Raw genomic sequence first — 27,923 nt, 5'->3', positions numbered from 1 at the left:
CCCTGAAGGTTCACAGGCTGAATAAAAGAATGACTTGCTAATATACTAAATCCATTCGAAGCCAAGTGGAAGGACAAAGCGAACCACAGTCGGATATGAAGGCGAGACCAGCAGAGAAAGAAACAGAAGAATTCAAAGGACCATATCATTCAGTAATCTTATTCTTCCCTCCCTTACAGTTTTCCAAAATCTGCAAGTGTGGCCAAAGGCGCTGCTTTAGGGCCCAAATGTTCCCTTACCTTGAGGAGGCTTCTGTGACTGACTCCCCACCAGCACACGATCCATCGGCACTGCTGCACAGGCCCTGGAAAATTGGCTAGGATTGAGCCCTCGGTCATTTCTATGGAGAATAAATCTCAGATTCTTTCCATTGTAAAGGGGCACATGAAATAAATGGTTATTCCTTACTTACAGGCAATTCCAGGCATCTTTCCTGAAGCTGGCACTTTGATTTCAAGTGTATCACATTTTCCTAGCATTCAACTCATACATAGTCACTGGGGAAAATGTGATTTCCCCCACACCCAGCTACTGGGTCCATTGCAGTTGGTAAGGAAATGACATGAGCACCTGTTGGTCAGTGCATGTGGCAGCAAGATGAATACTATAACTATGCCTACCCCACCCTTTGATTTCCCCCCTTTCCCCTTGCCCCCCCCTTTAGGGCTGGTTTTTCCTCCTCAATACCACTTTAGCACAGGAGCTCTCAGCTAGTTTTTGGGGGAAAAAATGTGTGGTTACCAGCAAGATTAAAGTCCACTCTGTCCACCGCAATACCCTGTTATTTAGCAGATCATTTCCTATTTTTCCTCTTATAAAAATTTCTTCCTTTGAAGGTTGCATACATATGTGTTGCTCCAGTAGTGTCCAGCTTTGTGGTTGTGTGGCTTTTTGTGTCTGGGTTATTTATTACTTAGTGACTAGGTATTTCTGTATTGTGTCATAAACTGCTTTGGATCATTTAATGAGAAAGGTGTGCTATAAATGTTTTGAGAGAACAAGGTGTACATCTCCCTTGATATTTTCTTCCTAAAGTAAAGTTCCTTTCTTCTTAAAGGAACTTTAAACTTCTTAAAGAGTGGTTTTCTGCATCCTGTTGTAGAGCCGAGAAGTGGCAAAATGGATCTTTAGGCCCCTTCCACCCCTCTGAGCCTTGGAGGTTTCTGATGCTGCACAGACATAGGGTTGACAAATGATTCATGCATCCATTAGCACTTCCAATATAACACCCAAGGAGGGAAATTGTTCATCATACATGGTCTCTGGAACCCATAAGTCAATGTGGGAGATGCACCAGTAAGTTCCCCTTTCAGATGATCCACGCAAACAGGATATGCTGGTCATTCATTTGCAGGCCCAGCTCCTGGGACGTTTAGAGAAGCCATCCTTCCCACCACAACAACCGAGTTCCATTTCTCAGGAGAGTGAACAAGCTTGACAGAAAATAAATATGGGAGGGAGTCTTATGCAGAGTCAGGCCACTGGTCCATCTAGTACTAGGCGGTCCAACTTTTGGAAGCCGGGGAACCGCAAGACCCTTGCATGACACCCCCCTCCCGGTTGTGCCAACCCAGAAGTAATTGGCAGTGAATGATGACATCACTGCCAATTACTTCAGTGCTCTGAGCCTGCCGAAGTTATTCTGCAATCTCAGAATGCAAAAAGCAGAGGCAGAAATGGGTGCAGCTGGGCTCTGGGATCTCCCCGCCACGCCATTCTGGCTGCTCCTTCTCCAAAGGAAAGCTGGAACGGACTGGCAGGGAGACCAAAAAGTTTCTAAAGTGGGAGGAAGTGGTGGGACGGTCACCAAAAAGGGCCTTGCAGGCCTCATGTTGGGGGGCTGGATATGGCATTTAGACAGATCCGTCCACCTGGTGAGTGGACCGTTTCATTCTGCCCCTTGCAGCTCATTCTTGTGGTAGATCTGGGCACTGGGATGCTCTGGGCAGTTGCATCTGCCTGGACATCCTGTCATGCAGCCTTCTGGGACAGCAGGCAACAGATGCAATTGCCCAGAAAGTCCCGGTGCCCAGGTCTACCACAAAGACGAGCCTCATGGGAGCAGAACAGAAAGCTGTGGTCCGGAAGGGGGAATGCATTCCTGGTGCATAGCAGTCGCAAGTTTGGGCGCTGCTGGTATATTATATCAGCACCGACTGACAGTGGCTCTTTAGGATTTCAAACAGGATTTTGTACCTGTACCTGCAGGATTTCTGCTGTACCTGGGATGCTGGGAACAGAAAGCAGGCCCTTCCACATGCCAAGCGCACGCTCTGCCACTGAGCTACAGGCCCCTCCCTTAAAAGCTCAGAGAAGGATTAGGCAAAGGTGCTACAACTCAGTGGTAGAGCATCTGCTTTGCATGTACAAGGGTCCTGGTTCAATCACAGGCATCTCCAGGTAGAGCTGGGAAAAACCCCTCTCTGCCTGGAAAGCTGCTGCCAGTCACTGAGTAAGATGGACCAAAGGTCTGACTCATACAGCTGCTTTATATCCTCAGTACCATGTAACCCACAATAATATTCTATTGCTCTCCATGAGGGTTCTTTACTGGTCTGGCTGGTTACGTTGTATTTCACTTTTGTGATCATACACAACAGAAACTTTTCCTGATACTTCTCAGCTTCAGGACCCTGCAGATTTCAGTCTTGACCTGGGGATTTCTTCTGTTTTGAGTTCTGCATAAAATGTAAAGCTGCTGCCTCTGAGTTGGGGAAGTTGTGTATCTGCCCTGCTGGATGCCTGAGTTCCAGAGCCCTTTTTGAAGTTTCCTTGTCTGTGTGATGAGATGTAACAGTCTCAGCTTGCCAAACTGCAGTAATATCAAGGCTGCACTGTTGAATAGACCTGGGGTGCTGTTAAACTTATTTCAACAGAGGGCCAAACTCATGGTGCCAACTGAGGGGCAGAAGTGATGTCATTAAGCAGGACGTGATTTTCCTCCTCTGTTGTCCAGACATCTCTCATTCTCCATTCCTCCTCCTCCTCCCACCCCCCTGCCCCTCTCTTGCCTCTCTTATATCCCTCAGCCTTTCTTCCTCAGCTACATTCTTCCTTGACTACACTATCTTTGGTTTCCCAAGACCTCACAAGAGTCCTCAAGCTTTTAGGTTCCAAAGTCAAACAAGACTTTCTTCTGCATTGAGGAACAGCATTGGAGGCCTTTATAATATTGGCCTTGCAGAGCTCTGCAGCTACATCGTGGAGAGCTTCAATGGGCCAGATAAAGAGCTTCCACTGGCTGAATCTGGCCCATGGGCCTTTTATTTGACACCTCTGCTTTAGACAGCATTATCTGGGCCAGAAGTTCCTCAGTTTGACAGTCTCTGTAACAAAGATGACATCATCAAGTTACATAGGGTAGACTGCTGCAATGTTGTACATGGGGCTACATTTGAACTCTGCTCAGAAACTGCAGTTAGTTCAAAACATAGCTGCTAGACTGCTAACTGGGCACAGTTATTGGAAACACATCTTGGCTAGTTCTCACAGAGCTTATTATTCTTTGTTATCTACTGGTCCTTAGTTTTGGTAAATTTTATCTTATCTTATAGTACTCGCTGCATATAACTTCCAATTTTGTATGTGCTTTATTGGGTTATGTTCACAATTCCATGTGATACTGCCTGTATTGTTGGCTTGTGTATTTCATGTTTTGTAAACTTACAGATAATTGTGCTTCCTATCGCACTGTGATGTTTCTACCACTGCGCCTTGATGTTTTATTTTTGCAGAACAGAACAAGCCAGGCCTATTCCAGTCTCTTTGACAAGAGAGTTGCCCTGCAAGAATTAGCTGCTGAATTGTTCTTGACATGGAGCTAAACATTCTGACCAACCTCCTCATGGCTGCTAAAGGGATATGCAGGGCTGGCCCACCTACGAAGTTGATTAGCTGGGCATGTTCACCTCCATCCCTCCATTCACCCTCACTACTCCCACTCTCTGGACTGGAAAAGAGAGGGTTGGAGGAGAAGAGAAAGCGTGGAGGAGAGAAGAGTAATGGGCTAAAAGACACTCTGCACACCGTTCTCCTCTCCTCCCAAGTTTTTTCTTTCCTTCTATCCCCTCTTCCTTTTCCAATCCAGGAAATGGGAGGAGCAAAAGCTGCTACATCACCAGGTAAGAGAGAGGGGCTAGCATTTGTAGCATTTAAGAACAGCCCCACTGGATCAGGCCATAGGCCCATCTAGTCCAGCTTCCTGTATCTCACAGCGGCCCACCAAATGCCCCAGGGAGCATACCAGATAACAAGAGACCTCATCCTGGTGCCCTCCCTTGCATCTGGCATTCTGACATAACCCATTTCTAAAATCAGGAGGTTGCGCATACACATCATGGCTTGCACCCCGTCATGGATTTTTCCTCCAAAAAATTGTCCAATCCCCTTTTAAAGGCGTCCAGGCCAGATGCCATCACCACATCCTGTGGCAAGGAGTTCCACAGACTGACCACACGCTGACCAAAGAAAAATTTTCTTTTGTCTGTCCTAACTCTCCCAACACTCAATCTGAGTGAATGTCTCCTGGTTCTGGTGTGTAAAGAGCATCTCTCTATCCACTCTGTCCATCCCCTGCATAATTTTGTATGTCTCAATCATGTCCCCCCTCAGGCGTCTCTTTTCTAGGCTGAAGAGGCCCAAACGCCTTTCGCCTTTCCTCATAAGGAAGGTGCTCCAGCCCAGTAATCCCCTTAGTCGCTCCCTTTTTCACCTTTTCCATTTCCATTTGACACACTTTCTCAGCCACCAGGATGTCCTGTACCAGCCCAGGGGACATTTCCACTCTGAATGGAGCAGCTCCTCCCCAGGACCCAGTCAAGGTCTTTCCCAGCTCTGCTAACTCTGCTACATTTAATTGTAAATGACAAAGACTGCATCTGGGACTTTCTGCATGGAAAAAAGCCATCCTCCCACTAGGTGGTACAGTCTCTGACCCAACCTGTCTTACTAGCCAAATTGCCTGTTTTATCCCCTTTCCATAATGCATTTTTGTATTGGCAACCTTCAGTCTCGAAAGACTATGGTATTCCATAATGCACAACCTAGCAAAATATAAAGACCCCACACATTTCCTCTTTGCAATGGGAAACAAATGTCCAGGCTTAATGAATCCATTTAGCGGCAATGGTGTGGGGGCTCTCATCCTTCTGCTTCCTGATCATTCTCTGTCCTTTTTTAAAAACAAAAATCCATTTGACAAGTTCTTTGTTGCAGCAAAAACACTGTACCTAACAATCTGACTGTGCTACTTTATTGCCTGATTAAAGATTAATTTGGAATGATCCTCTTGTTTTCCAAGCTCAGAGTTCAGCAAACAACAGCTACACCTGCAGTGTGTTTGTGAACTTGACTTCTTATGGCCAACTGTTAATGGATGGAGCCTTTTTTTTCATGTCATTTTCCTGCCCTACCCCTGGTCAAATGTGGGCTGTTGTGTAAAGTTGCACAGAAAGTTAGCAGGTTCCCTGCACCTGCTTCCCATTTCAAAGAGCTGGGGTTAAAGGCAGAAAATCTGTCAAATCCCCCTATCACCAACTCCATTAGAAGAGGAAATTTTCTCTGTGACTCATGGTTTCAGTTCCTGGGGCCTTATTTTGGGAAACAACAGAAAAACAATTTCATAGTGTTCCAAATAAGAAAATACTTTTGGAGCACAGTTTTGTTTTATTAAGCATTCTTGGCCTCTATCTAGCCTTCCTCCCCCCTGCTTGTTTGAGTGGTGGGTTTTTTTTTAATTTCTTCACAGTAAAGTTACAGCCAATAGGAAGACCTGGAAGTGCACTTTGTATTTGCTGATAAATCAGTACTAGGTAAGCAATGCTTTTCTGTGACAAGTCAATAAGGGCCAGAGGTAGATGACCAGGACAGGGATCCTGTGTCCTTTTGCAGAAGAAGGAATTCTAACAGGTGCAGCTTGTCCTACAAGGGGAGAGAAGCAGCATGTGCAGAAATTTCCCCTTTCATACATTCATTGCAAGATGCAGACGTTCTGCCCTCCTGAGCATCTGGGTCACTTTGGCCAGAGATTTGTTCTGTGTAAGAAAACCAACATGGGCCAGCAATTATATGATGTGATAGGAAAACTGCATTCTGGGTCTTTTGCTACCACAAACCTAATGTGTGCTTGAGCAAGCCAGGCTCTGTCTACTGTCCTTTAATTTCCCATCTGTAAAATGGGACTGCAAGAGTGATACAGAGGTAGCAAGCTTGGATGGTAAGACAGAAAAGATGTTAGGACAGGGCTGCTGTCATTCATGAGGAGGAATGTTCTCTTTTGAGCTTTTGAGCAGCAGCTTTGTCCTACATTCTGGTCCTTACATTTACCTGAATGTAAAACTCTCCCACATAAGAACTGTGAGGCAGTAGTACTTCAATGGAGTGTAAAGGAGCTATAGTGTTCTGCAATAAAGAACATCCATAGTTTATTATAGGGTGTGTCAAAAACTACACAATTCTTAGGGGGAACCTTCACAACCTCAACTCAAGCTCAAACTCCTTTTGTCAGTGGAGGTCTGGGAGGCAATTTCCCATCCAGCGCTCTTGTGCTTTTGCCGTTACTCATGATGCAACAACTGAAATGACAATATTAACACTAAACCAGGCTTCTCCTGTGCACGACCTCTCCCCCCTGCACGCCATAGCATCTGTGTCTTTGGAACAAAAATGGGCTGGGTTTCCACACTGTAGCCAAAATGGGGTTCATAAACTTTTCTAATGGGCTGTAAATTCTAATGACCTGTAATCCAAATGCAGCTCTGGTTCTGGATATGCATGATGAACTCCACCAGGAACGCTGAAGCTTAGCAGCGCATGTCAGGCCTTCCACACCATGTTTCCTGTCTCATTTGGGTTCAATTTACATGCCAGTTTTCTTTCTCCCTTATACACATCCTTCCAACTCTTCCATTAAGAAAAAGCAGTTTTGAAGGGATGTTTTCCACACATCAGGTGACCTTAGCAGCCTTTTGCAGATCTATGCACCCAAAGGCCTGTGCCATAAAATTCTGCAAGCCGCTCCATCAGCCTCATTTTCATACTGACAAGCAGGAGTCTAAAGCAAGGAAAGTTCAGAGTCTCTGCTTCCAGGAAACTATCTCTGCATCAGCTCCTCTGCTGCAGAACTCCTGACCATGTGCATAGAACATGGATGGACTGCAAAGGATTCTGGGACATGTTGTAGAGTACACACTTAGCACATGCAGTGAGGCACTGGCCAGACCTCTGAGGCTTAGAACACAGAGTTCCATTGCATCTGCTAATTGCAGGAGAAAGTGTGCCAATGTCTGCCATTACTGATTACCGTGCACATCATGTAAGCACTTCTATAGTTACTCCAAGGATTCTTGGAGTTACTCCAAGGATTCTTCAGCATCAGAATGGTGATAAGGAGTTTTTAACCTGGTTAAATATTTGTTAAGAGCTGCCTTTGCCTCCCTATTGTATTTATCTCTTTGGCAGATTGATGGCTATCAGAGAAAGACAGAACTTCCTATGCTCCTGGGTCAGCATGTTAATAAATGGACTGGAGGAACATAAAGAATCACTGCTAGAATTGCTACATGTTCTTGCACAGCTCCTGTGGCTTGAACAGAGGGCAAGAGGTAGAGCTTTCCCCAGACACTGTAATCATTGCTGTGGTCACAACAGGGCTTTTCTGGTTTTCCCACAGCAAACATGTGTGTGATGAAGGAACAGCATAGTTTCGTCTTTAAGAACACTAGCAACCTCAAAACATAAGCAGAACTCTGCTGGAGTTGACTCAGGACCTATCTAGTTTCCAACAGAGGCCAACCAGATGCCTCTAGGAAGGTGTAATGGAAGACAGGTGCGGGGATCAAGACTTAAACAATCATCACTGTTCCCACAACCCCTATCTCACCCATTGAGCTGGTGTTTGAACTGGGAGGGGAGTGGCTGCCACCACCCCAGACTAGGGAAATTTGCACAGAAGGAGGCCACCATGGAAGAACCTTCCATGGAACAACCGTCCATGCACTGTATCTAGCAAGAGGGGAGGCGGATTCCCCTCCCCTCTTGCTTCAGAGCAGAAAGAGGATTTAGATCTGCTTACAGCCCCTTAAGCTTCCTGCTCCACAATGGGTCTCCTCAGACCTGCACCAGCAATTTCAATGGCGCAAGTCCAAAGAGAGAAAGGGGAGGCTACTGCTGGAGGGGATAGAATCCAGCGTGCACCATCACCACAGATCTATCCCTCCTGCAGCCCTCCTCCCTACCTGAATCCACCCTCCCAAACACCTCCCACCTCTTCCCCCCTGGCCAGCAATCTCCAAACACATGCAGGAAGTCTCCGGTTTTTCCACTGAGCCAGCATGCTACTCTAGAGGAAGTGTACAAACATTATGACTAGTATCTTTTAAATAGCCATGGGCTTGTACCTAGGAACTTCCCTGACATGTGCACATCAATGTTTATAAACAAAGGTATGATATCCACATTCCATGTTTGCTGCAAGAAATGCTGATAAAATGCTTGTAATCCCACAGCACCTAGCCCTTTCCAAGTATTATTGGAATGTGTTAAGTGGAACCTCCACATGTTCCTGATAAGGTTTGAAATAACCCCTGCATGTACACCTGTACAAGCAAGTGAACTCTCTGGACAGGCTGAGTTCCTGAGCATGTGAAGAGTACCCTTCAAAATGCAGTTGAATTCACATAAGGTCCTGCAGTCTTTATAAGGAATGCAGCGAGAAGTTGGAAATATGCAATTCCATTCCCTCCCTGCTACCATGTGTTCTTATAATGTCCAAACAGGGCTACTGTGTTTGCTATGTAAGTGTGGGGCAGCTCAAGCAGAAACCCAAGCCAGGTCTGTTTTCAAATAAATCTTGGATCAGATTACCAAATTGGTCAGTGGGGAAAGAAACATGTGCCTTTTGGTGGCTGTTTTACTTGTAGCTCTGAAAGCTGAGAGATTGTTTGCAATGTCCTGCAGTGACCAGGAATCACGACTTGGGGCAGATGAGGGGGAAGAGGCCATGGGTGGGGTGGGGTGGGGGTGGATGGGAGAAACATTCCTTTCCTCTGTCGGTGCACATGCGTTCCAAGCCAAAGAGAATGTCAACAGAGAGACCCAAGAAACTCTGCTCCCAGAGGTTCATGATCTCCAACAATCACAGCCTTCCATGGTCCCTGCCTAAGGAGGGGGGTGAAAGATACCTGGAGTTAAGATGATTGAATGCCGACTTTATTAGCACTGATGGTATAATCCTTTGCAGATGGTCACACAAGGTGGTCACCAAATGGCGACTCCTGTTCATCACAGGTCTGGCCCTCACTCCAGAGTCCTGCAATGGTCCAGCCCTTTTAGTCAACACAATCCACCTGGCTGAGCCCCCACAAACTCTGTTTACCTATTGAAAATGCAAAACGTCCCCAAGGGCTGACTTTATGGTGTGCTGATTTCCTGAATTTTTTTTAAGCCCACATTTCTCTTCCTGCGTGAACTTCTCTGCCTGAGTCATCAAGAACATATTTTACAAGCTCAGCCTGGAAGAGGGATGACCATGTTCCATCATGGTTGCAAAATGGTTTGCAACCATGTTGCAAAAGAAGATTTGCTGAACAGTTAACAGAGACTTGTTACGGCTTCTGAGAATCTTGTTAACAAGAGGCCAGATCACAGGTGTGTCACACCTTACAAATTTTTAAGTGTGGACTTGAAGTGTTTTCAAGAGGAGTGTGATCAGACGCAGGTTTTCAGAGATATGTCACAGAAACAGGCTTGTCAGGGAGGTGGAATTGGCTGCATCACCTTGTCGGGTGTACAGTCTGTCCAGGCCAGCATCCTGCTCCACACAGCATCCAATTTGATGTCCCAATGAGAAGCCTACAGGCAGGGCTTGATGACCACAGCCCTCTCTCTTGCATGATCCCCAGTAATGGTCCCTGAACATGAGGTTCCATGCAGCTTCCATAGCTGAGCCACCAATCAACCTTTCACCTGTGGAATTGGGCAAATCCCCTTTTAAAGACTTTCAGAGCCCAATCCTATTTTTACTGCACAATGTCACTAGTCCTCCTCTTCCTGGGGATGACTGCCATGAAGCTGTCAGTGCCAGTCGTAAAACAGTATGTTGAAGCCAGTGCTCCAACAGTATGCTAGTTGGTGCGCTGGGTGTGCAGGCAGGAAGGCGTGCATTACATCACCTCTCCTGCTGCTCACCAACCGGGCAGGGAGGGTACAATATAGAGTTGGGAGGGGTGGGGGAGAGGCAGACCCACCTGGAAAGGGGTGGGTTTGGCGCTGTGGGGGTGGTTTGGCGCAAGTGAATCCTATCCCCCTTCCTGGAACCAGTGCCATGGAATGGGTCCATGCAGACCTGCCCCAGCTATTTAGCTAGCACAGGTCTGAGTAGACCACCTAGGGAACACATGCTCCTTTATCCAGAACAGACCTCCACTACTGTCCCCTCCCACCATAGGATGCAGCGGTTGCCATTTTGGTGCTGCTTCATCTGTTTGTGTGTGTGTGTGTGGGGGGGGGGGAATGGATAGGATTGGACCATTACACTCATGCTCACCACCATGTCTTGTAAAGCAGCTCTATAGATCAGTTATCTTCCTGTTGGTTCCAGCAGAGTGATGAGCGACTGGCTTCCAGCAGTGATTTCAAAACCGATTAAGAGATGAGAGCAGCTCATAGTGCAGACCAATGTATTTATGAAAGTATTTACATTATATTTACAATATAACAATGAATACCCCTTCCTCTGCCCAAGTGCTAAATGATGCAAGCAGAATAACCACACCAGAAGCATTATCAGTCATGGACTGAAAGGACAGCCCAAGCACGAGGGAGGGATTGGCTGAGGGATGACAGCCAATGTGCAAAGGCCACTTTAACTTGCTCCAGGCACTGGGCATTACAGAGCAAGCTCTGCATGTGCAGCAACAACTCACCACAAGGGCAGAGTGATTTTCTGCAGACCTTCTTTTCCCCGATATCTGTGGCAGCATAGAGAAAACTAGCCAACCTGCAGGTTGAGCCCTGTGCACCATGGCCAACAGCTGTGCACATGGGATCATTTTAAGCAAGGCTCCCTGTGGTGACTGTGCTGAAAGGGAAGACCATGGCTTAACCTGTCCTAAGTGGAGGCTTGCCAAGTCTTGGCCTGAAAAGCAACCTGTTTTCAGTCCTGAAACTCATAATAACAGAGTGACTGCAGTAAGACTGAAATCTTGGATGCCACAAGGTCAGGCACATCCCCAAAACTGAGATTTCTGAGACTGATGTCACAGGTTTTCAGCCCCTGAAAAATGGGAAGAAAAAAAATCTGGTCCCAAGAGATGGAGGGGGAGAGCCCAGTGGCAGCCCCCAAATGGCCTGAGATTAACTTTTGCTGCCCACCCACCTCAGAAAAAAAGCAGACAGCTGGAAAAACAGGATCATTTTGGGCAAACTAGCAACCTTTGAAACCACACTGATTACAGATTATCCTTGTACCACAAATCGATCCATACATCTGCGCTGGATGCTGTAACAGAAGACGATGCTGTCACACGAGTGGATTCACAACTGAATTATCAGATGTATTCACGCACGGCCAATGCAAGAACTTTCATTTCATATGCCTGCCCAGGATCAATAAACACAATATAATGAAATAGACATAGTTCTGTATTTCCACCATTCTTCATGAAGGCTGGTAAGCACACAAGTGGCCGTCAACATTCACAGAAGGATCACTGAGGACACTGAGAACATTTATTTTGTCCTTTTTAGAGGTTGTCAACCTTTACCAAATTTCTGGCATATATAAGCAGAAAGTTCCCCTTTTTCTTCTTTTCATATTAAAGTTATGGTCTTGAGGTTGAGAAAATCCCTGCTCTTCTTGGTCAGTAATAAACAAAGTAATGAAAGGGGAACGTTTGTTTATCCTAGAAAAGAGTTTGATTAGAGAATTGCTGAGCTGTGACTTTTTTTCCCCCTTTTACAACCACATAACTTCCTGTTTTATAAAAATACTTTCTGGAACCAAAAGGAAATTCCAGATTAAGTGTAAGAATCTGAAATGCTGATGGCATTTATTCAATCTCCCTCTATTATCTATTATCTCTGTCTATTAATCTATCTCTGTTATTTATTAATAAGGTGGAGCTGAGGCTTGACTGCTAGGAATGAAGCATCTTTCTTCTGCTTTGTCAAACGTATATAACAATCCTGCAAAGGGAAACAAATGGGCAGAAGGAAATGGCAACATTTTTCTCCTGTAGGAAGATCAGAGTCACAAAAGGCCAAGGATGTGGAATCTTTAGACAATTAGGGGTGCCATCCTAACCAACTTCCCAGCACACGCGTAGATGTGCCAGTGGGGCATGTGCTGCATCCTGCAGTCACAGAGGCCTCCTCAAGGTATGGCAATGCTTGTTCCCTTACTTATAAGTCGCATTGCCCTTATCTCGGTGCTGGAAAGTGAGTTAGGATTTCGTCCTAAGAGAGTTTGCAGTCGTTATACATCCAAAATCCATTCATAAATTCAATGAGCTTTTACTTATTAAGACCCTATACCTAAGAGAGACCACATTTCTCTTCCTAGGACTCTTCAGGGTACACTGGTACAAAGCTTTCTCCTCCTTCAGTAAGAGGAGACCTACTTGGTGTGGTAGGTTTCACCAAACCAAAACTGTGGAGAAACAACCTTAGCAAGCACTCCTGAGAGTGCGATCAGCCAGCCCAGGGCCTTGTGCTGGCCCAGGAGTATCATGAACGTGCCGTAAAGTACATAAAGTTGGCTACTCTTAAGCCAGCTAGGCCGGTGCAGAGGTCTGTGCTAGCCCCCAGAGGCTGAATCTGGATCAGGAGGGGATAGGTTTGTGCTGGCCAGGTTAGGCCAGCGTGGGGGGGAGGGGAGAGGGTGGAACAGAGGCATTTTTGGGCAGGGGGAGGATGCACTCAGAGGTGGATTGGCCCAGAAAGGCAGCAAGATCGGTTGTGGCAGTACAGGCCATATTCTAACCTCCACTCCCAGGCCTTGCAGCCTTACAGAGGCTGCTCAGATTTCTGTCAGCAAATTCGCTGGTGCAGATCCAAATAGCCCAGAGGTGGCTGGGGTGTGACATGGGGTAAGGGGGAAAATATCCCCTTGGTTCGAGTTGCCCTTCAGCTAGCAGCTAAGTTGCACTGGATACAAGGCCATTCTACCTGCCTGTCCCAGTGCAAGTTAGGACTGGGCTGCCCGAAACGTAGGAGCAGGAAACCGTCAGCCCAGGTTTCTACCTTGCATCATATGAGTCAGCTCACGTGATGCTAGCTCTTCTATGGGCTGGAAAATCAGCTGGATACACCACACAATGGACCATGAGAACACCCCCTCCCCAAAAAGAAAACCCATATTTTGAGGCAGTGTACCTCATTTGAATACCAAATGCTGTAGAGCCAGGATTGTGTAGTGGTTCTGGGGCTAAACTTAGACCTGGAAGATCCAGATTCAAATCCCTCAGTCACAAAGCTTCCTAGGTGATCTTGGGTCAGTCACTATCTCTTAGCTTCACCTATCTCACAGGGTAGTTGGGAGGACGAAAGGAGGGGAGGAACTATGTACACAACTCTGAGTTCTTTGGAGGAAAGACAGTATAAATATATGAAAAAGAAATAGGGCATGCCTATCTCTGTCATTCTCTATTTATGAACTTCCAAGGGTGTCTAGCTGGTCACTACTAAAGAGATTTTCAGAACTTTGGCATGATTCAGCAAGGCAGTGCTTACTTTCTCAATCAGACAATGCAGGCCAGTGCATTTTTCTTTTGGAAAATTACAATGCTACATAGAGCTGTGTTCTTAATCAGGGCCTAGGAGAGGGGGGTAAAGGGGGTAATTTGTACCCGCGCCCATGGTCAGAAAGGGGGCCCAGGAGCCAAAAGAGGGGGCCCAGAAATTTCCTGCGATCTTACATTTTCCAAGCTGGGGGCATTACCATGGGCACATGGTGGCCACTACTCCCAAAAGTCATACACACCAGGCCCAGGAATGCATACGTTCCTTAAGAGTGTCACATCTGGGAGGAAACTGACCTGCTACAGTAGCTCTTTGGCTTGTGGATCCGCTTAACATGGAGTGTAGAGGAGCTCAGGGACACAGCCGTGGGACTGCAGCTGCTGCAGAAGTCAGTTTTGGAGTACAGAGGACAATTTCCATTCTAGCGTGAGCCTAAATACAATGATACTAATCTCCTGCAATGATTTGCTATATTTAAGACTTTGGAGTGTGTTTGGTTTTCCATATTACTGTAGTTAGCTGCCAGTGCTGGGCAGGTAGGTAGACCTAAGCTCTGCGTTGGGGAGACTGGTAGTCCTGGGCTCCAAAAACTATTCTGGCTGTTGCCACTTCCCCCTACCTGTTTTGCCCCTATTGTGCCCACCCCCATTGCCACCCTACACTCTGATTCACCCCCTCCCTCTTTGGGAAGAGCCCAAAAGAAATTTTGTACTCCCTGATAAAATTCCTCTCAGAGGCCCTGTTCTTAATAGCTGCTTCACAGTTACTGAAGTCCCCTTGGAGGTTCACCAAAGCAATTCTAGAAAGCAGTGTAAGCTGACTGAATTGGCATTTGCTAATCAGGTTAAGCCATCCTCAATGCAGCTCTTTCACATTTGCCCCATTATTTAGCTCTTTAATTTATTTGTTTTTATTTGAACTGTTCTTATCCTGCTTTTCTCCTCCAATGAGTAGCTGTTCAAGGCAGCTTACAGTCAATGTAAATAAACAGAAGGCAACATAAAAATCATACCACACCCAGGCAAGGATCCTATGATATCCCATAATTTTAAAAAGGTACAATGATTGTATAGCGAATATATAATAGTGAATCCAAAAATACAATGTCCTTAACAGAATTAAGCAAATGAATTGCCCAATCTTAAATAACTCCCTGCTCGGCACCATCCCACAAGGAGGTTTTGGCATCCAGAAGCCTTATAAACTTTATAAAACTGGGTTTTCAGCTGTCTGGAATGATGGGAAAGAAGAAACCATCCTGACTGCCATCAGGAGGTAGTTCCATATGCAAGGTGCACCATGGAAAAGGCCCTCTCCCTTGTTACCAGTTGTGTTGCTAGGGGGATGCAGGCCTAAGAAAATATTTCTTTACTCAGCGTGTGGTTTGTCTGTGGAACTCTTTGCCACAGGATGTGGTGATGGCAACTGGCCTGGACACCTTTAAAAGGGGATTGGACAAGTTTCTGGAGGAAAAATCCATTACGGGGTACAAGCCATGATGTGTATGCGCAACCTCCTGATTTTAGAAATGGGTTATGTCAGAATGCCAGATGCAAGGGAGGGCACCAGGATGCAGGTCTCTTGTTATCTGGTGTGCTCCTTGGGGCATTTGGTGGGCCGCTGTGAGATACAGGAAGCTGGACTAGATGGGCCTATGGCCTGATCCAGTGGGGCTGTTCTTATGTTCTTATGCCACATTGGGTGATGCTCACAGGAGGGGTGACACCACTACTTGCCAAACTTTTTAAAATCTTGGCATTTCTGAATAATGCCATCATGTTATATATCAATCAATGCATAATTTCATGCAGAATACAATGAAACAAACTGTGTTGAAATATCTCTATTATCAAAAGTTATAGCCAAAAAGCCAATGGGGCGAAGGTACATCACCATGCCCACTGCCTGGGGTGTGGCCCTGCTCACTGCATGGGAGGAGGTCCATCACAAGGGTGATGAGCTAGCCTCCTGCATTGGGTGACATAAACCCTAGTGATGCCACTATTTGTCACTGTGCTGAACTTCCTCTTGTAGTCGACCTCAGGGGATGGGCTATCTCAGGGGATGGGCTATGGGAGGAGGAAGCCCTTTAGGTTCCCTGGGCCAAAGCAGTTTAGGGCTTAATAGATAATGACCTGCATTCTGAATTGCCAAAAATAGATTGGCAGACAATGTAACTGATGTAGCAATGAAGATCACTGTGGAGCAGTAGCCAACCTAAATCCATAACTCTTTGTATTGCACTAATGGAAAGAATGCCACTGTAACTGAAATGCTTCTTGCTGCAGTACTTGAGAATGAATGGTAGTTGCAGAAAGCCCAAAGTCAGGAGTTCAGCAAGGAACCCACTTACACACTTGAGTTACAATAGCATCATTTCTGCTTGCTCAATACCAGGAGGTATACTGTATACATTTCAACTGGATATCAAGGAAATTCTTCTCTTTGTACAGTCTACTAATGCCATGAATAATTTTCCAAGGGAAATGGCAGCAGTCCCATTGGTTGAGTGTCTAGACAAAGCACTAATATCCTGCACAAAGCATAATCTTCCACTCATCAGCAAAAAAGATTGCATAACTTGAGGACTGTAGGGAAGGGAAAACACAACAAAGCAAGTTGTATACTTTGTCTTAACACTGACAATCTTGTCCTCAGTCCAGGGGAAAGTAGAGCAATGAGAGGCAGTGCGGTGAAGTGATTAGAATGGCACACTAGGCCAGGGCAGACATGGCTTCTTCAAAGCCTCACTCAGTGATACAGATCATGAGGGTGACCATGGATCAGTCCATATTTTATACTTCATCGGACTTTTGCAAGGATAAAAGTGTGGCTGGCTTGGTGGGGAGGGAAGAGGGACTATGCAATTATCCTAGTCATGAAGTGACCTTTTAGAGGTGTGATGAATGGACAGGCCCCCACCCCAACCATCTGCCACCCTCTCTAACACACCACTCCACTGGGTACCCCAATTCTTTTCCAACTTGTTGGGAGCAAGCATCCAAAATTCTGGTTGGCACCTTCAAGACTAACAAATGTTGTATAGCATGAGTTTTGCATAGTCCACACACACTTATGTTACAATAAACCTGTTCATGTTTATGGTGCCAACACTCTCTTTTTGCTGCACCAAATAGGAAAATAACAAATAGTACTCCCTTAGAAGTTGTGAAGATTCATTTTAACACTGCCTTTAAATGATCCTGTATACTATCCTTTGCAATGACTCTGAAAACTTCTGAACTCCATATTGCTGTTGGGTTGCTGACATTGAAACTGAATGGCTGGCCTAAGGTCAGTCAATAAGTCACAGAGATTTGAGCTAGTGAACCTGGTGGGGTGGTGGTGGTCATAACCACTACACTGCATCAGCTGTGGTCAGCAGTGTTTTCTCATGCCAAAGCCAGCAAAGAATACATTTGAAAACAATCTCCCATGTAGTATATGTTTCTAGGTCTTAGAGTCCTTTTGGTTGTAGGATGAGTAAGAAACATATGGATAACATCTCATGAGGACCACATCATAGGACCCCCAGAGATCAGTGAATAAAACTTTATCTACCCTACTATACCATTTTCTTCCTGTTGGACTCCCTACTCCACCGAGACCACACCTGCACAACTTAGATCCTACAAATCAAGCCTGTACTGCCCTATAAATCCTAAAGTTTTATAATCCTAAAGTTTAAAACCCTAAAAATTAAGGACCAGAATGAATATGCCAAATTGGCAAATATCTACATGACTTAAAAAATTCCATTATTTATTTGGAAATAGAAGCAAAGCTTCCCTTGCACAGAATTTAGATTGTGAGAGTGACAGAGAATATCTTGGGAGGTTGTGAATGATTTGCTGCAATTCTCTACCTGGAAGATGGGAACTCCCTTTGCAATGTTTTGGCATGGGAAACACCCACACTGCAAAGAAGTAACCTCACACTGGATAGGAAAAAAAATACACCCACCAGTTTGTGACAAGCATGAATGCACATGTCTTGCTACATTCTTCCATGTTGGAGATGACAGGACACTGCAGTGTAAGTGGCCTTTTCCAGGATCTCCATCAGTGGGCTAATGATGTTGTCCCAACCTCCATACATCCCATGTAGGTGCCTGCATACTAGATGACCTCTGCAGTCACTTCCAACCAAATATTCTCTGGACATGTTATTTTGCTTACAATTCAGATTCATACTATCCAAAGTCCATGGAATAGATAAAACAAAACACACACAATCTAATGAAGTTCTGCTTTGCAGAACAAGGACCCAATCCTATCAGAGCCTTCTGCTGCTAGAATGAGCATTTCAACAGTGCAAGTCCCTTTATGGTGGTGCAATAGCCAGCCATTGTCACATCTTCCAGGCTGCTTCTGCAACTCCCTAAAACCTCTACCAGTGCTGGAAGGTTGGCAGCAGAGGTGTGTCATGGGGAGTTTCCAGGTGGGGAAGGCAAGGGTGAAGAGAAGAAAGGATGAGGCTGATCTTAGTGAATCCAAACTATAGAAGATCTATCCCCCATTTTTTAAAAAACAAGGGTATTATTACTAGGCCTGTTCACTAGATTAAAGACATTTTAGTCACTCAGTTGTATGAATCAGTATTAAGTCTGTAACAGATACAGCCATAGCTTGAGGAAAGCAGCATCTTCTTGCTCTTTGCTAACAGATTGACCCATCATAGCTGGTGCCATCTGAGGAAAGGCCATCCTTCCCATGCAAGAGAAGCAGAGTGCCTTTGAGAAGGTACCTGCCAGCTATGGATTTGCAGTTATACTTTAAAATAATCAATTTGTTTGCTGCTAAACTAGTTAGGGGCACCTTTAACTAATTCCAATATTTTAAACAGGTTAGTTGGCTGAACAGGGCTCATGTTCCTATGCTCAACAGCACAGCTGTGTTTGCCATGCTTTGAGAAAGCTTAAGGTTGCAATCCTATCCACACTTTCCTGGAAGTAAGTCTCATTGTCATAATAGGACTTACTTTTGAGTAGGCATGCATAGGATTGGGCTCTAAGGCTGTACTGTATCTGAGCTCTGTAGACTCTCACAAAAAGTTGATCCTCAGTTCTGGGGAATTTCCAAGAATGCCTCCTTCTGCTTGCACAAGCCACTGAAAGGTCCAGGCCAGCCAAGCTAAAGGCTTCCTGTAGTCTCCCTGCTGCAATCCAAATCATCCACAAGATGCCATTAGGCAGAGGATCATGTAGAGCAATTCCCCCCACCCCCAAGCTGGACAAAAAGCCATTGTGGTAGGTTTTTTGTCATAATGCAACAAAATGTTACCTTGCATTAGCACTAGGTCTCACTATAATCTACTATACATCTATAATCAGCGCATGCCACGCAGTGAAAAAACCATGGTGAACAAGGATTCTACCAATGTGGAGTTCAATCTACAGTTATTGCTAAATTCTCTGTACAAGTCCCGCTGAAATGAATGGGCGCTCAGCCAAACAGTAGTTCATCACCATGGACTCCCCAGTGGATTGTTTCTCTTATTTTTGCTGCCATGGCTGCAATCCCATGCACACTTGCAGAGTAACCTCACAGAAACCAGTGGAACCTACTACCGTGTAAAACTGTGTCCTATTGCAAGCAATGGAACAAATCAGCCATGTGACTAACTCATTCCTTGGGTTTCTGTGGGACTTAATCTAGTCCAGCATCTGCTGGACTAGAGCCAATGTAGTCTTTTAAAAAAATGCTTACACATAATCAGAATACTAAGAAAGGGCCCAAGACTGCATTATAAATTACCCATTTTATTGAATATCAATAAACTGTATATAATTCTATATAAAAAAGTTTTTAATCAGTATAAAATCATGGCACAAAAATATATAAATACCAGTGTACCTTTGAAATGTAAACATACCCTTTTCTGTCGTTTATGATGTGAAAACAATGTACAAGAGAAAGATGCATTCAGGAGGCACCTGTCAATAACCATAAATAGCTCTTTTGGCACACACCTGTCAATGGGCAGCCCTCTCCACACAGGCTGCTATTGTATCACTTGACAAGCGCCTGCGATTAGTCACAGTTCTCTTGAAAAAGCAGTTGTTAAAAGAAGTCATATTAACAGGTGCTTGAGCGCATAGCAGCTCTGTAAACAGGAGTCTTGTTTGAAATGGCTACCCTGGGCCTTCTATAGGCTTTGTTCATCTCAGGAGGCATTGCAAATTGTCATTGTGCTGGTGGGGGAAAGCAGCTGCCTCAGAACTAATGCAATACTGTTAATACTGCAGTCACACCTACCAGGGGTGGTGTCTATACACAATTCTAAGAGCAACAAAGAGCTGGAGGAAGTTTTGTTAATGCTTTGCATCTGTGTTTCCTGTAGAGCAGTGGTTCCCAAACTTTTTACAGGCCCTAGAGGCTGCTGCCTGATTTATAAATGCCAAGGGGTATGGCTGTAATGGTGGTTGGGCAGCAGTGCTCCCTCCCAAATAGCAGCTTGTTTAACCCTTGATGCAGATAGTCTAATCAGTTTCACAAACCATCAGAAATTGGGTTTTGACCCAACCCAGGGTCCTGGATCCACAGTTTGGGTGGATCCTGGACCCACAGTTTGGGTGGATCCTGGACCCACAGTTTGGGAGCCTCTGGTTTAGAGGCATATCAGTTTGGGTCCACAGTTACAGCGGAATGATTATTCCCCCTCTCTGTAAGAAATATACTGTCATTTCCAGGCTAGTGGGGTGAAAGGGAAAATTCTGGAAGGCTCTGAGCATCTTCTGAGCAGAAGGTCAATTCTACCCTTATTACACAAACATGAAATAGTGATGACCTACCAGCTTAGATTGCATTTTTAAAGGTAGATTAGGCAAATTCATGGAGGAGACAACTCAATGGGGCATCTCCTTCCAGGTGGAACCTCCACATTAAGAGGCACTACACCTTAAAGGCCAGATAATGGCCTTCACTTTCATTCTCATCTCTTGATATTCTAAAGGTCCCTGACTGACCACTGCTGGAGACAGTGGACTAGGTAGATCTTGGCCAAAGAGTTCAGTTAGAAATGTCAACTTCAGCATTGTCATTTTGTAAACCAGCCATCTGGGACACACAACAGTATAATCTTGCTCCTGCCTGAATCAAGAAGCAATTCTGCCAGTTCTGAAGAAAAAAAGGATCATAAAAACATAAGAACACCCCCACTGGATCAGGCCATAGGCCCATCTAGTCCAGCTTCCTGCATCTCACAGAGGCCCACCAAATGCCCCAGGGAGCACACCAGATAACAAGAGAACTGCATCCTGGTGCCCTCCCTTGCATCTGACATAGCCCAGGCTTCAAAGACTGCCTCAAGGATTAAAAAATAAGAAAAGTGTGTTTGTGTCTTGTTTTAAGGCTTGCAGTAGCTGGAAATAACAGTCTGATACACTGTCCTGGCAGCGCAATGGAAAACTATCTTCCTACAGAAACTAGTTACAATACATGTATTTTCATGGAGTCCAGGGAATTTCTTTTGAAGGGGTGGCTCTCAACGCGTTCCAGTGCAGCCTGTCTCTTCATGTTTGTGGAGAAGTGACATGCGGGAGAAAGTCCTGGAGCAGGTTTTGCACTGGTACTTCTTGACATCAGAATGGGTCTGCAGGTGAGCACGGAGGTTTGAGCGATCAGCAAAGGCCCTGTTGCAATGTGTGCAGGAAAAAGGTTTTTCTCCTAGAAACACAACAGAAGATCAGAATTAGAAACAAGGCCTTCAACTCTCCCAGCATCCAAGTCTTGTTAAGGAATTCCTTTGACAAACATGTCAGGGCAAGTTAAATCACCTGATGACACATTATAACTTAGTCCCAAATCTTTCACTCTGCAAGCTATGCATAAACATAATTATGCATATGGGTGGCAGTGAAGTACATGAGATAACGGATCCATAGCCTATTTAAGCAAATTTATGTAAGTTCCAAGCAGGCACTTGGCACTAAACATCACTGAAATGAAACATCACTAATGACATTTCCAAGTAAATAGTCTTAAGGTCCAGGTGTTTGAAGCTGCCATATCATCTCAGACCAATACCTAGATCCTAATTAGGGTTATGCAGAAGAAGTCTTAATGGGCACAACCTGGTTTCAAGTTGCATTGATTTCAGTGGAGATGAGGCACAGGCTTGACCCTTCCATTAAGGGTTCATCAAAGGCTGGGTGGTGCCCACAGATTTTAACCTATTCAGTGGAAGTGAGCCTTGGGAGGGGGATTTGCCTTCAGGAAAACATGCACAGGGTTGGGCTGTCCCCATTTCCTTAATTAGATCAAGCTGCTAGTGCAGGAAGCATTCACAGCCAGGAGTGAATGCACAACAAGCCTATCTAATAGAATTAATAGACACTGCAAAATGCAAATGATTTTGACTACAAGCTGACTGCAGCAGGAGACTGTGCAAAAGGTGAAGCATTAATTGCATCACTTTGGCAGTCTTGGAAGGCTCAGGGCTCCAAGTATAGCAATCTCCTTTAGAGCGTCTCGCTCCTCCCTCCCTCCCTCCCCCCATCCACAAGCCCTGTGTGCTGAAAAGGCTAAAGCAGGCTGAATTCCTGTCAGAGAAGTTCTTTGGGAAGCAACCAGCAGGCATGCTCAATTGGGAAAGCACAATTAAGTCTTTCTGGTTCCTCCAGGCATCATCTTTAGTACTTTTAAGAGGGTGTGAAATCAGCACCAAGTAACAATTAAACTATCCCCTGAAACAAGCACAAAGGCTGCTTGGAGGGAGATGCATTGTAAATGTGATACTCCTTGGATTAAAAGCTAAAAGAGCTTCCACAGGCCTGGCAGCTGTAGAGTCTGGTGTTCAGCCTGGGGCATTACAGTAACAGGTGCACCAGAGGAAGAACAGCATTGCCACATTAAAGCACCTGCCGAGGCCACTGTCAGCTCTCCCTCCCCTTTCCAAGATCCTTCCCGCCCCCTCCATGCTACCATTAGGCAAACAATGAGAATCAACAAGGTCTGGAATGATGCATCTCAACAGCACCTTTTGTGCCTAGAAGCAAGCTTATCCTTCTTGAATGGGCAGGGCGAGGAAAGGATTCAGATGTCAGAGGGAATGTTTTAGAAGCCTGTTGAGACAAGGTTGTGTTCAAAGGAAGCAGGGTGAATCTGCCCCCAGTCATGGACAACCCTTAACTCTTGATGGACTGGGAGCTGGAAACAGACAAGGCGGGGGAAGCACAGGAAGGCACTCAGAGAAAGAAGCCATCTGGTGTTTTTAAAATGCAAGATGAGTATTTCACCCAACAAGGGGAAGAGAATGCCTGAACCACTGTGTTGACATGACACATGCCTGGGCTGCAAGGCTAAAGCAAAGCCCTTTGAGTCAACTGCCACTTAGTGCACAGATGACTCAAGGATGATTCACATGACTGAGCCCCTGCTGAGTAGACTGTGTCTAGGCCCAGTCTGCATGCAGGGCTACAGCTCTGTGATCACTCCCCCACAGGCCGGATTCCAAGGTACACTGATTGCACCTTGCAACTACTGACCAATGGCATCATGGAAGATGAAGCTAGGATTTAGGGATATGGCAAGCTAAACACATAACTGCCCCATTATGTGTTCATACCAAGTCCAGGCACAAATCACCCAGAGGTTGGCATGAATGGGAGCCCAAAGGTTTTGCAAATATCTTTGGTATCCTCTGCAAAACAGGGACTTGAGCAGGGAGAAATTTTTGATCATTTTTGCCCCAAACATGTTGGTTAAGAAGCATTTTTTAAAATGCTTTGGGAGCCCCTTATCTTCTCAGATAAGCCACAGGCAGTGTTGACTTGCATCAGGTTGCAGGCAATGGGGGGGAGGGTTGGGGATAGGGAGGAGATAAGAGAAGCCAAACAGTAGAATCAACTTTACCAGTGTGTGTTCTGATGTGGCCCTGCAGGAGCCAAGGCCTGGAGAAAGCTTTGCCGCAGATTTTACACACGCAAGGCAGGGTATGGCTTCGGATGTGCATCTTGAGTGCTCCCAGGCTCACATATTCCTTCTCACAGTATTTGCAGCTGAAAGATTTTCGGGTCTGGGAGTCACAATGCAATTGTCTGTGCTTAGAAAGGCCCGCAAAGGTCGAATAGGACTTGTTGCATTGGCCACAGTGGAATTTCTCTGCCTCGGTGGCCGAAGAAGCTGGGCTGGGCGGGTCAGAGGTCGTCTTGCCATCCTCTTCTTCACTGGACAGGGAGGTCAGGTCCAGAGGCTTGGACTCAGGGCTGGGCGGAGAAGCGACACTTTTCTTGTATTCCGGCTCAGAGGTAAAGAAATTGGAGAGCAGCCCCGTGTCCCATACTAGTGGAGGGTAGTAAGAGCTGGGACTCAGCACTTCTGGCTGAGGGATGATGGACAGGGGGTACTTCTCATACAGAAATGGGGAGACAATCACTGCAAAGAGATGAAAAGGCAACAGTTAGGAATCAAGAATCAAAATGCAGAGGAGATGCTGCTGGCATGGAAACCATAGCACGGGACAGGGAAGGGATCTATATATCAGTCAGAGCCACTTGGAGAAAGGGCAGGAACTTTACGTACAAAAAAAATCCCTAAAAACATGTGGCTTTCTTGGTGTCACACCACACCAGTGTTTCAGCCCAGCACTTCTTTCCAACATCCATTACAGGATTCATACAATCAGAGTTCGTTCAAGCATACGCAGAGTGCCACTGGCCAACTACGCCTAGTTTCCTCACAGCTGGAGGAGAACAGGCAAGAGTAAACAAGTCTGGGCAACAGGCAGAGCAGGAGCATGGCAGGGGTTTACAAAGTCTTGGTCCACCAGTCTTCCCGTGCTCTTTCCCCCACGCCATCTCTCCCAGCCAGTGGCATAGCTAGAGGGGGCAAAGCACTAAGTTTCGCAAGGAGCCTCACCACTGGGAGCAAAGCACCAGGGTTTGCAGGGAGCCTCACCACTGGGGGGGGGGGGTTGGAAAAGCACTAAGTTTGGCAAGGAGCCTCACCACTAGAGGAGGGGGCAAAGCATTTAAGTTTTGCAGGGAGCCTCACCTTTGGGACACGCACAAAATACTAAGTTTTGCAGGGAGCCTCACCACAGAGTGCAAGCAGCCCCTCTCCCACTCCTTTGAAGCCATTTCAGGCGCGGGGGGGGGGAGAACAGAGGCATTCACCTGCCTAGGATGGGGTGGGAGCAGGGATGCTTGCACACTGCAGTGAGGCTCCCTGCACGACTTAGCGCTTTGCCCCCCCCCAAAGTTACGCCACCGTTCCCAAACTGCCCTGCTTGAGCGAGGAGGAACCTCGGGCTCAGCTCCACCCCGAGTTAGCCCCCTGGCACAGCCGGCTGCACCCACGTGGGCTGGCCCGTTGCCCCTTCTCGGCGTGGCACCCCCTTCCCCGTACCGGTCTGGCTCTCCAGCTCGCTGTAGTTGGGCTTCTTGCTGGCCGAGAAGTGCTTCTTCACCAGGAAGGAGCGCGGCATCGTGGCTGGAGCTCGTCCGCGGGCGCTGCGGCGGGGCTCTGCTGGGGCGTCCGGGCGCTGAGCTCTCCAAGCGACCCGGGCGCCTCTGCGGCGGGCTAATATGGGCTAGCGGCGAGGGGCGAGGCCGGCCCACCCCCAGTTCCGCTGGGCAGCCAATGGGCGGAGGCGGGCAGGGCTCCGGCGGCTGCTCCGGCAGGTGCTCGACCCCAGCGGCCAGATGCAGCAGCAGGCGGCGGGTCTGGGGGCGGAGCGGGCGGGGGCTGCCCTCGCCCGGCACCAGGGCACGGAGGCGCGTGGGCCGGGCCGTCGGAGCCGCGCGTGGGAGAGGGGGCTGGGCGGAGAGCGGCAGGTGCAGAAGCCCTGGGGAAGGGGGCGGGCGGGGGTCCCAGGCGACTCCCCCCACCCCATCAGCGCGGATTTGAACATTAACCCCACTGGTTTCAATGGGATTTAGAGTTAGTCGAGTACCCCAGATATTTTAAATCATCACCTTCATCACAACCAGCGGCGTAGCTGGAGGGAGGAACACTAAGTTTTGCAGGGAGCCTCACTGCTAGAGGAGGAGGCAAAGCGCTAAGTGTGGCAGGGAGCCTAACTGCTGGGGGGGAGGGGCGAAGCACTAAGTTCTGCAGGGAGCCGTACGGCTAGGAGGGCAAAGCACTAAGTTTTTCAGAGTCTCACCGCTAGAGGGGGAGCAAAGTGCTAAGTTTTGCAGGGAGCCTCATTGCTGGGGAGAAAGCACTAGGGTTTGCAGAGAGCATCTCCGCTGGGGGGACAACGCACTAAGTTTGGCAGGGAGCCTCACCGCAGCGTGCAAGCGGCCCCCTCCCCTTCGGAGCCATTCCGGGCGGTGCCTCCGTTTTGCTCCCTCTGTTCCGAATGGCTCCGAAGGGGAAGGCGCTGCTTGCATGCTGCGGTGAGGCACCCTCCCTGCAAAAGTTACTGCTTTGCCCCCCCCTTGCAGTGAGGATCTCTGCCAAACTTAGTGCTTTGCCCCCCCCTGGGGAAATGCTCCCTGCAAATCCTACTGCTTTGCCCCCCCAGCTAAAGGAGAACGATAACTCCCTAAGGAACATCATGCTTCCCGCGATCAATTCCTCCCCCCAAGCAAGAGCGATCCGACCAAGCACGTGGCTCTGCCCCAACTCAGGGACCTTCTGGCTACCACATTCCTGGAGGGAGAGTCGTCCGAGAGGCGCCGCCCCGTGTCTGCGCTCTTGCTCATTCATTCATTCATCGCGTCTGGCTTCGGGTGGTGTTTTTTTGGGGGGCAGTGATTCGTCGCCACGTGGACTTTCCTTCCAGCTCCTAAGGCTGCAGGCTGGGCAAGTCCACTGCAGGAGCCAGCCAGTGGCCACCCCTTGCATTCCCTTTCTCGCCCTCCACCTTCCAAACCTACTACACAGATGTCCTTGACCAAAGTGGAGAGTGTGCCACCAATGGCCTGGATGGGGGGGGGGGGAGGAGGAGATTTGGGACGTTTAATTAGTGCGTGCACTTCAACCAAATGCTGCAGGGGGGTAGGGACCAGGAGCCGGGACCAAGCGAAAGGGGAGTTAACCCTCCCACGCCGTCCCAACAATTGTGTGTTCCACAAACTGCTACTTGCATTACTGTATTTGATTTCCATGGGGGGGGATTGTCTCGGGTCTAACCCAGCGGTTCCTGGATCAGTGTAACCAAGTTGATAGATATACCCCAGTGCAGAGCATTAAATGGGCTGGGCAGAAGAGACAGGAGCTGAAATCGGAGGAATGCAATTAACCCTTCTTCTTCTTCTTCTTCCCTCAAAACCCCACGTTTTCTTTGTTTGAATATATATTTCAGTATTTGAATAATATATTTCTTTATTTTCCTGCCTCAAGGAGTTCCACCGTTCCATGGAAACGCCCCGTCTACTCAGCCTTTGTTTGAGGAACTTCGGTTCAACTGGGGCTTTTGGCTCGATTTGATCGCGCCAGAAACTAGTCAAAAGTTTCAACGCTCAATTTCTCTATGAAAGAAGTACCAGCTCAAAGGAAACTGAACACCGGTGGGGAGGGGGCGGGGCTCTTTTCCTCTCTCAACTAGGACCGCAGCGCCCTCTGTAGGATTGTCCCCGAAAACGCTTCTTTCTCCAAAATCCTGAGACTGCTCAACTCAGCCCTCTTTAGCCAAAATTGAGGGCTTTTGAATGGGAAAGAGTGGGGCCCAATCGGATGTTGTTTATTTAATTTGTTTGTCCATTTATTTCACATTTTATGCTTTTATTCACATCTTATGCTTACTTGGAAGTGAGGTCCACTCAGTTGATCATCAGAGTGCATACAGGGGGGACCAGATGTCACAACAGGACAAGCCACCCCAAAATGTAGGACATCCAAGAAAAACATAAGTCATGACAAAATAAAAGCTAAAAACACTCATACATTGATTTCATGTGGTTAATTTAAACACTATATTACCTATATATTGCTTACTATTATACTTTAAACTATATGACATATGATTTATTGTGTGTTGGCATCCTTCAGTCTCGGAAGACTATGGTGTCATGCTCTGAATGGTGGTTCTGGAACAGAGTGTCCTCTCCAGTGCGCGAAGCCTGGGTAAAGTAGGTATGGAGGATAGGCTGTTACCCATGCAGCAAATCCCCCCTCTCCACGTCACTGAAATGGTCCAATGGAAAGGCAGAGGCCAATATGGTTGGTTCCAGCAGTGTCGCAGGAGTTGCCAGAATGTGACTGTGTTCAGCCATGAACTACCTCAGGGACTCCGGC

The 27,923-nt window shown here is 46.9% G+C and overlaps 1 protein-coding gene across 1 annotated transcript; it reads right to left on the bottom strand.

Moving 5' to 3' along the window:
• Nucleotides 1-20,299: 20,299 nt before the first annotated feature.
• SNAI1 (snail family transcriptional repressor 1) lies at nt 20,300-25,210 on the bottom strand. Its single transcript, XM_066624380.1, has 3 exons — nt 25,086-25,210; nt 23,592-24,113; nt 20,300-21,404 (listed from the first exon to the last, which is right to left on the bottom strand). Exons 1-3 carry the CDS (start codon nt 25,162-25,164, stop codon nt 21,223-21,225), a joined length of 783 nt encoding a protein of 260 aa, XP_066480477.1. The 5' UTR covers nt 25,165-25,210; the 3' UTR covers nt 20,300-21,222.
• Between the last annotated feature and the right edge of the window lie 2,713 nt (nt 25,211-27,923).

Source organism: Tiliqua scincoides, chromosome 4 (assembly GCF_035046505.1).
Source record: "Tiliqua scincoides isolate rTilSci1 chromosome 4, rTilSci1.hap2, whole genome shotgun sequence".
NCBI classification, from domain to species: domain Eukaryota; kingdom Metazoa; phylum Chordata; class Lepidosauria; order Squamata; family Scincidae; genus Tiliqua; species Tiliqua scincoides.
The sequence above is the reverse complement of the archived record's forward strand: the minus strand, read 5'-3'. Positions and strand labels throughout refer to the sequence as shown.

Excerpts from the sequence above, each read along its gene's own strand:
- SNAI1 (XM_066624380.1), bottom strand. The coding sequence starts at position 25,164 with ATGCCGCGCTCCTTCCTGGTGAAGAAGCACTTCTCGGCCAGCAAGAAG. Across the intron at positions 24,114-25,085 it reads CGAGCTGGAGAGCCAGACCG|TGATTGTCTCCCCATTTCTG; the intron begins GTACGGGGAAGG and ends ATCTCTTTGCAG. Across the intron at positions 21,405-23,591 it reads CCACATCAGAACACACACTG|GAGAAAAACCTTTTTCCTGC; the intron begins GTAAAGTTGATT and ends TTGTGTTTCTAG.